Here is a 9,849-nt window from a genome sequence, read left to right as displayed (position 1 = left end):
AACAAATGCTGTTGTAAGGTTAATTTAGAACAAAGAGAAATACTTACCTTGTGCTTCCACTCAGTGGCTGTGTTAGAAGAAGGGTACTCCGATGCTGCCCTCTGGTGGCTGTATACAGTTGTACAGTTGTGGGAATTGAGTTGTGGCTGTCTGCAGTTAATCTAATCTAATCTAATTTAATCTCCTGAATCTAATTGAAGTTTGTTTTCTTTTAGATCTACAGGTGGAGAAAACTGACCAATTCAGTGAAAAGGAAATCTGCACCCCTGTAAGTAGTCATTTATTTTGTTTAGTATCTACTATAGAGTATTCAGTATGCACTATGAATTACTAAGCATCAACTATCAATTATTCAGTATATACCATGAATTATTCAATATCTATGTTGAATAATTCAGTATCTACTATACATTATTCAGTAGCCAGCATGAATTATTTAGCATTCCTGATGAGTTATTCAGCATCAACTGTGGATTATTCTGTATCCACTATGAATTATTCTGTATCCATTATGAATTATTCAGTATCCACTATGAATTATTTAGAATCCACTATGAATTATTTAGGATCCACTATAAATTATTCAGTATCCACTATGAATTATTTAGCATCCCTGATGAGTTATTCAGCATCCACTGTGAATCATTCAGTATCCACTATAAATGATTCAGCATCCACTGTGAATTATTCAGCATCCTCTATGAATTATTCAGCATCCCTGATGATTTATTTAGCATCTACTATAAATTATTATTATATTTAATAATTATTATTATTCAGTATCCATTATGAATGATTTGACTCTAAATTATTCATTATCCTTCTAAACGAATCCCAATTATTTCTGTATCCATTATAAATGATTCGGTATGCACTATGAATTATTAAGTGTCTAATCTGAACTGCTCGGTTTCCACTATTATTTGGTATCCAGTATTTGATATTTGTTATTTATATTTGACATTCACTATGAATTATTCAGTATCTACTGTAAGTAAATCAGGATCCACTATGAATTGCAAGTGCACATAAAAGCACTCTGTTTTCCCTTGGTGAATCCCGGTTTTGGAATTGTTTGGAGACTATAGGACTATCCAGACAGGCTATCTGGAGTGGCCTGTGTGAGATCCTGGTTAAATGAGTCATGCAGAATGCTGGGACTGAAGCATTAACCTGCTGTACTGCACTCTGAGGTGGACACGATCAGTGCTTAGCAGATGTCCAGCAGAGCGGTGGCTCCTTGGGAAAGGCTGGACAGTGATTGGCTGAGAAAGTTAATCATATCTCTTAAAGAAGATTAGCATTGAACTCTTATAATCTGCCCAAGGACACTGGGTGACCACACGGCTGCTAATATCTGGGTCAGACAGGTAGGGGAGAAGTAGGGTGTGAGCTCATATTAGACCCAGGGCTTGTAATGAATCATTAATAAAATAATAAACAATAATAACAAACACTTATCTGATTCAAATATATAATAAAAGTCCTGGGAAGTCTTCTCAGGGAATAAAGGTCACTATAGTACAGCAAATAAAGGTCATTAACACTGTTCAACCCAAGGCTGGTCACTCCTTATTAACCTGAACGTTTATTATTCAGGCTATTATTTGGCTGCTAATGATGATCAGGTTTTGTGTTGTAATAGTGAGGCGTTTGTGGCGTGTGAGGGGTTAATATATGATATGAAACTCACTGTAAAATGTGTGCAGCCTTCTTGTTGTGAAGTAAATGCTGCGCTCAAGTGTTCAGCAGAACGTTGATGCTACCAGATGGTTAACCAGTAAATACAGCTTCACTCCAATTGGATACTTGTCAGAAGATCTTCCCACTTCCGATCCGGAGCGTATCCAAAAACAACAACACCGAGTCCTCCACAAACACCGCCAAATATCAAACAAAATGAATAAAAATGAATCAACTCTGCATTGAAAAATGACAAAATAAATAAAATAAGTATATATGTTTTTATTAGTATTATTTATATTATTTCAAATATTATTATGTATTATTTTTAATCTATATATATATATATATATATATATATATATATATATATATAAAGACCTAATCATTAAAAAAAATGATTTTAAAAATAGGAAAAAAGGGAAAAGGTCTCCTGGGTTTCCCAAGTGAAATTTACAAGTGGTACAAATGGTATTTCCCAGTTTCCGACACCACATATCTGTAAAACTGTGTGTGTGTTGCAGACCGAGGGCCTGTGTAAGCCCCAGGCTCTGATTGGCTGTGAGAAGATGGAGAAGGTCTCTCCAGGCCTGGACTCCATCCCCCTCAGCGAAATGGACAAAGCAGCTGTACTGACCCTCATCAGAGAGGAGGTACTACAAGTCAAGTCGAGTCCGTTTGATCTTTTTAGCGCTTGTTACCACCTGATGTCACGAAGCAGCTTCACAGAATTACAGAAAAAAGATCAACAGAACAAAATGAGTAAAACATGTGACCCCATGAGAGCAAACCAAACACCACAGTGCAGGAAAGCCGAGATGGTGGAGGAGCCAAGACTCACAAGGGATCAAAACCACTTCAGTAAATGACTAATAGATGGCATAAAGTCACTCGTAACACAACCTCGTAAGTCCACTGTAATCCAAGTGTCAGTACATTATACATCATGTTTGAGACAGAGATGTAGTTTGAAGGTGTGGAGTGTAGCAGATATGAGAAATGTCAGGTAGGTAACTGGTCTGAGGCACCAGGGGTCTCCATCAGTGTCAGGCTGGGCAGGTGGGCTTCATTAACTGGGAGAGTAAATAGATACAATTACTTCTGATTGGATTTATGGAGAACAGAGAAGGTGAGCAGTATCAGACTGTGTCTGACGACTCCAGCAGGTCTGACTATAACAGCCTAATTAAAAGGAGAGAGCCAGAAGGTAACACAGACAGGGAGCTCCCTGAAACACTGAGTTTATGACTCCACAGATAATCACTAAAGAGATCGAGGCCAACGAGTGGAAGAGGAAGTATGAAGAAAGCAGGATGGAGTTGACAGAGATGAGGTACAGCAAAAACTACATCTCCCACAATGCACTTCTTTCTGCAGTACATGTTTCCTTAAGTGTAAAAGGAAATAATGCTCATGTTTTTGTCTCTGGACAGGAAAATAGTGGCTGAATATGAGAAGACAGTAGCACAGATGATAGGTGGGTCTTCAGGTTTAGTAGATCTGGGGTAATTGAGTGTGAATATTTCGATACCATCAAAATATACCTGAACTGTCGCTTTAATAGGAGCATGTCATGATTTTGCTTTACAGAAGATGAGCAGAGGAAGAACATGGGCTCCCAGAAGAGTGTGCAGCAGCTGACCATGGAGAGAGACCAGGCCCTGTCTGACCTCAACTCAGTGGAGCGATCGCTCTCTGACCTCTTCAGGCGCTATGAGAACATGAAGACCGTACTGGAGGGATTTAAGAAGGTTAGAACGTTAGCGCTACTGATCAAATTGAGTGAATTTTATATTTCTGTGTTAAAATAACATATATTAATGATTTCGATCCACAAACACGCGTGTATATGTCCATCGATTCCACTTATAGCCACTTAGCCCTGCCCATTCAGTCTACACTGGTAAAAGATCAGTTTAAAACTGTGAAAGAATCTCTTATGGTGCTTTAAGGAACCTTCAAGAAAAGGTACTTTTAACAGCGCTTAACAGTGTAGCTCCACCCATTTAGACTACACCAGTTTAGCCCCACCCATTCAGCCTACATCAGTTTGCCCACGACCAGCACATCACAGCATGTTTAGTAGAGTTTGTTTGGCCAGCTGGTAGAGTAGAGTGAGCAGAGTGAGCTGATGGTTCTCCCTCTGTTCCTCAGAATGAGGAGGTGTTGAAGAAGTGTGCTCAGGAGTATCTGGCGCGGGTTAAACAGGAGGAGCAGCGCTATCACACACTCAAACTGCACGCAGAGGAGAAACTCGACAAGTAAGACTGACCCTCAGCTCCATCACACAGTACCCCGCACCTGTCACCCAGTATTCAGTACCTGGTACCCACCATCCATTATCCATCACTTAACATCTACCCAGTACCCATTGCACAATACCCAGTACCCACCACACAGTACACTTCATTCATTATCCATCACCCAACACCCTGTACCCATCACACAGTACCCATCACCCACTATCCATCACTCAACACCCAGTACCCATCAACCAGTACTCATTACACAGAACCCAGTACCCATTATCCATCACCCAACAACTAGTACTCAAATACCCACTGCAAAATACCTAGTACCCTTCACAGAGTACCTTTCACCCACAATCCATCACTCAACACACAGTACCCATCAGCCAGTATCCACTATTTATTACACACTACCCACTACCCATCACTCATTATCCATCACTTAACACCCAGTACCCAGTACCCATCACACATTATCCATACCTCAACACCTAGTACCGATCAACCAGTACTCATTACACAGGACCCAGTACCCATTATCCATCATCCAACAAGTTCCCAGTACTCATTGCAAAATACCAATTACCCCTCACAGAGTACCATTCATCCATTATTCATCACCCAACACCCTGTACCTATCACACAATCCCCATCACCCACTATACATCACCCAACACCCTGTACCTATCACACAATCCCCATCACCCACTATACATCACCCAACACCCTGTACCTATCACACAATCCCCATCACCCACTATACATCACCCAACACCCTGTACCTATCACACAATCCCCATCACCCACTATACATCACCCAACACCCTGTACCTATCACACAATCCCCATCACCCACTATACATCACCCAACACCCTGTACCTATCACCCACTATACATCACCCAAAACCCTGTATCCATCACCCACTATACATCACCCAACACCCTGTACCTATCACACAATCCCCATCACCCACTATACATCACCCAAAACCCTGTATCCATCACCCACTATACATCACCCAACACCCTGTACCCATCACCCACTATACATCACCCAACACCCTGTACCTATCACACAATCCCCATCACCCACTATACATCACCCAACACCCTGTACCTATCACACAATCCCCATCACCCACTATACATCACCCAACACCCTGTACCTATCACACAATCCCCATCACCCACTATACATCACCCAACACCCTGTACCCATCACCCACTATACATCACCCAACACCCTGTACCCATCACCCACTACACATCACCCAACACCCTGTACCTGTCACACAATCCCCATCACCCACTATACATCACCCAACACCCTGTACCTATCACACAATCCCCATCACCCACTATACATCACCCAACACCCTGTACCTGTCACACAGTACCCATCACACAGCATCCAGTACCCAGTACCTTTGTGTTTAGCTCAGGTGTGTGTTTGGTCAGGTGTGTGACGCTGTGCTCTGTGCTGCTGCAGGGCGAATGAGGAGATTGCTCAGGTGCGTTCGAGAGCGAATGCGGAGGGCGTGGCTCTGAACGCCAGTCTGAGGAAAGAACAGATGAAGGTGGAGTCTCTGGAAAGAGCGCTCGAACAGAAGGTATAACGAGCTTCAGCATATTCACATTTACACACACACACACACACACACACACACACACACACACATTATTATTCCATTCTGTTGTACTGTATACCATCTCCCAAACCTTGTCCTGGAGAAGCCCTGCTCTTACACACCTGCTTCAACTCAGGAGGAGGTTATTAACGATCTGACTGGTGGGGCAGATGTGTTGGGGCAAAAGCAGGGTCTCATAATACTGAATTCTGACATACACCAGTCACCAAAACATCCTGACCAGTGTGTAAGAAGTCATTTACATGAGTCACATCCTCTCTTCTCAGAATCAGGAGATCGAGGAGCTGACGAAGATTTGTGATGAACTCATAGCGAAACTGGGCACAACAGACTGAAACTCAGCGCGAGAGACTCTTCCAGCCCCCAGCTGCTCAAACTGCGCTTTACTCCTGCTCACACCCCCCCACCCCCCCCCCCCCACCCCCCCCCCCCACCCCCGACCCTGCCAACCCTGCCCACACCACACACCCTGCACGTCCAGACCTCCATGTTGTGTTCTCCAGAAGCAGAAAGTGACTTCCGGAACGTCTAGAACATCGTCGGGGAGATCCAGTCACCGCCTGCATGGGATTAATGACGTTTTAATGGTGGTGGTGTGGGGTGGGGGGTACTGGTGGGATGCTGTTCTGCTGGTTCCGTGTGGACGGTAGATTTTGCAGATGCTAACAGCAGCTCTGCTGACCAGGCTTTGGGATGTGATAGAGTGAGTGTGTGAGTGATTGTGTCTGTAATTAAGTGTGTGAGAGAGCTGTGTTTGTGTACTAGGGCTGCACAGAATACCAGTACATCATATATTATATTATTGTATATTGAGCGCCCCCTCATGGACAGCTGTGCACATGCATTTCTGGGCAAGCTGAGAGCTCCAGAAGAGAAGCATGTGGGCTGAGGCGGTAGAGTAATACTCTATCCACCACCAAAGCTCCATAGTGCTGTAGCAACATTACACATCGTCATTCTGAAGATAAAATTGACACATTATGATGCTTTGAAGTTTAATCCTGTTCTGATCAAAGCAGCTTTCTCTTATATCATATTTATAAAGATCAGCATCACAATAACAACTAACCAGCAATATATTGTTCAGCCCTAGTCTGTAAGTACTGTGTGTGTGTGTGTATCTGAACACATTTACGTGCAAAAGTTTGGGCACCCCTGGTCAAATGATTTGTGATGATGTTCGGAATGTAAATAAGTAAACACGTCCTCCATAGTCAACAAACTCAGATATAACATTTTCAGCACATTTACACAATTCTATTTAATCTAATTCAGCTGTACAGAGATCCGGGTCTGAACCTCTTTAGAGCAAGCTAGTGGCAACAGTGGCAGGGAAAATCTCCCTCGGGTCGAGAGGAAGAAACCTTGAGAGGAAACAAGACTCAAAAGGGGAATCAGTCTTCCTCAGGTCGACACCGGATCATAATAATAATAATAATAATGGATGAACCAGGATGGAACAGTTGGAACGGGGCAATATCTCAATATATGGTTAAGAGAGAGAGAGAAAAGAGACAGGAGGAAAAACACAGGGGTTAGGAGGAGCACAGCAAATTGTTTGGGGGATTTTATAGCTGGACAGGATCCAATGAGTAGACCGGCACCAGCAGCCGACCACAAATAAATTCTATTTAATTTATATAATCATCTAAAATTTGCAATAATCTCTGAAAATGATGCCTTTTCTGTAAAAAAAAAAAATTCAGTTAATAATAATATTAAAATATTAATAATATTAAAATGTGTAGAAGAGTCTCTTTCGAGGATGTGGCTTGTTTACACACTGAAAATCAACAAAACTCGGAGTTTGATGCCAAAGCTTTTGCTCTCAGCTCTATGTATGTATGTGTGTGTGTGTGTGTGTGTGTGTGTACTCTGTGTGTGTGTGTGTAAGTGTAAATGTGTGTTTGACAGATATCACAGGTGTTCATTTTGCAGGAAAGGTCCATCCACTTGTGTTCCATCCCTCGCTATATTCCGGTTTTGCTCATGCTGCTGCTGATCCTGAAGGGGGCGCTATCACACTCACTCCTTTTACTGTAAATAAGAGACTCTGTTGTGTTGTTATTTTGGACGTTATTTTACAGGTTCAGTTGTGGGTTGTGCTGTTACCCTGTCATGGACAGCGATTGAGCGGAAACATGAGTGTTTTCAGTGTTTACACACCCGGGGTTTGCGTCACAGTGGTTTGCGTTTATTGTTAAAAGTCAAAATCTGATTTTTAATGATCAGAATAAGTGTATTGTTATGTTTCGTGAGGTGAAGCACCAGGGAGATCAAATAGAACCAACTGAAATACTGTATTATGAACAGATCTTTTCACGCAAGTAGAGAAGCTCTGTGTGGGAAGCTTAATGCTAATGTAAACAGCAGCAGCAGCCTTCTATGATAACGTAAAGCACTTAAGTTCAGCCCGTTAGCCGCTGGCAAAAGATGTCTTCTCTCAAATACAGTCTGGCAAAGACAAATTCACACAGTTTCAGGCCTTACTCCAAAGGTAGCCGGCAAGCTAAGTCACCTTTGCTCAGCCAATACACTCATGTGGGGCTCACATGTGTGGAACGTAGGCTAGGTGGGTTGTAGAAGGGTGTGGGCTTGTATATGTCCAGTGTACAACCCAGGTGGGCCCATGTTTAACCCCTCTTGGTCCCTGGTGGACATCCATAAGTGAGGCCAACATTGAACCATGGACAAAACTGTCCGGTGCCAGCTGGGCTTCCCATACAGGCCCCACATGGTTGTGTGGTCTGGGTGGTGCTTCTTTAGTCTTACACTGAACCTACCAGGCTAATGTAGCTAACGTAGCTGTGCCTAATCATTCAATATTTAATATTTTATGCATGTTTAAAATATATGGAAAAATATATTAAATACTTTAACACTTTAAACAGAAAATTATACAAGAGAATAGACAATAACCCATAGTACATGTGTGAATTTCATGGTAATAAGCTTATTGTGTTAACAGTATAATATATGAAGGTGTAAATCAGCTCTCAACTAGTCGAATTCTGTCAGATGACAGAAATGTAATAATTTAGTCCAGCTTTTAGATTCTCCTCAGAAAAATCAGCAAAAAACACAAACCTGCACTTATTACCATCCGTTTGTACAATTAAGCACATTTTTTTAGTCAGTCGCTATAAACATAAACTCTGAATTCAGTCATAGAAAGCAGTATATTTTGATTACTGGCAATTATTATTTTAAAATAAGGCACACAGTTACTCTCTCTGTACACTTCTCCTCCTTCAAACCAGTCTTTATTAACACACCTGGAAAAAATCCGGTGAGATTAGGCACAGCTACGCTAATTGCTAATTGCTAAGTTATGGATGCTAGCTAATTAGCTTGGTGCTAACTGCTTCATCTAAACCATCACACCCTCTCCTCAGACTCTGACTCTGTGTGACTCTCTTATCTTCATCAACATCAGCAGAAATATGTTAGCATGGCTAAAAACAGTAGCCGTTAGCTAAATTAGCCTGGTAGCTCCAGTTTCTGAGTAGGAATGAAAGCTTCAGGCCGTAAACCTGTCTTGTCTGATCGATTATATTTGGGATGAGGAGGCAAACGTGTGTATATTAGATTTTTTTGCCATTCGTGCCATTTATATGTTCTACTCCTCGTCAAAGCCATGGAGTTCACTGCCTTTAATGCACAGTGTTCATTCCTGAAATCACGCTAAAATGACAATCTGCGCTGCCCGATTTGCTCCGTGCCTGTTTGCCAAAGCAACGCTGACCAAGCGGCTGTTTTTCCGATATAGCACAGTGTCCAGTCTCTATATGCAACAGTCCAGCTCAGTGTGACGGACTGCGGAAACTGCCCCGCGGCCGGTGGTACCGGTGTGTAACGGTCCGGTGTGTAACGGTCCGGTGTGTATTTTTATGAGAGTAATATTCCTCTGTTATTTTTCCTCTTATTCATGTTTGTAAAGTGGAAGAGAGAGCTGCACACAAATCATGTTTACTAATATATATTTTGTGCGTAAAGCGTTTGCCAGAATTAAAGCGATAATAAGAGCTCGGCCTGTTGACCTGCTGTTTTTTCAGTGCTGTTAATGATGTTTTCTATTTTAGACTTTTTAACGTTATGGTCATTGCTCTGCACAACTACAGTTGGCATCTACCAGAAGTGCAAATATTAGCATAAAAGGTGCCAAAATGGCAGTAATTTCTGGTCACTGCTTCACAGAGATCCTCAGCACATTCTGATCACAGGCTTTGGAATAAAGGAGATAACCAAGGTGATGACACTGTGACCC

The 9,849-nt window shown here is 42.1% G+C and overlaps 1 protein-coding gene across 1 annotated transcript in view; it reads left to right on the top strand.

The window, feature by feature from the left end:
• The window catches only part of tacc1 (transforming, acidic coiled-coil containing protein 1), a gene marked incomplete at its 5' end in the record, with an annotated part of 13,996 nt that extends 4,389 nt beyond the window's left edge, over positions 1–9,607 (top strand). Inside the window, 8 exons of the mRNA XM_072658207.1 lie at positions 216–268; positions 2,208–2,336; positions 2,940–3,016; positions 3,117–3,160; positions 3,274–3,434; positions 3,838–3,944; positions 5,423–5,543; positions 5,849–9,607. Of these exons, the coding sequence (XP_072514308.1) occupies positions 216–268; positions 2,208–2,336; positions 2,940–3,016; positions 3,117–3,160; positions 3,274–3,434; positions 3,838–3,944; positions 5,423–5,543; positions 5,849–5,917 (761 nt within the window). The remainder of the gene's footprint in view (positions 1–215; positions 269–2,207; positions 2,337–2,939; positions 3,017–3,116; positions 3,161–3,273; positions 3,435–3,837; positions 3,945–5,422; positions 5,544–5,848) is intronic.
• Positions 9,608–9,849: the final 242 nt, after the last annotated feature.

The sequence above is a fragment of the Salminus brasiliensis genome, chromosome 16 (assembly GCF_030463535.1).
Source record: "Salminus brasiliensis chromosome 16, fSalBra1.hap2, whole genome shotgun sequence".
NCBI classification, from domain to species: domain Eukaryota; kingdom Metazoa; phylum Chordata; class Actinopteri; order Characiformes; family Bryconidae; genus Salminus; species Salminus brasiliensis.
The sequence above is the reverse complement of the archived record's forward strand: the minus strand, read 5'-3'. Positions and strand labels throughout refer to the sequence as shown.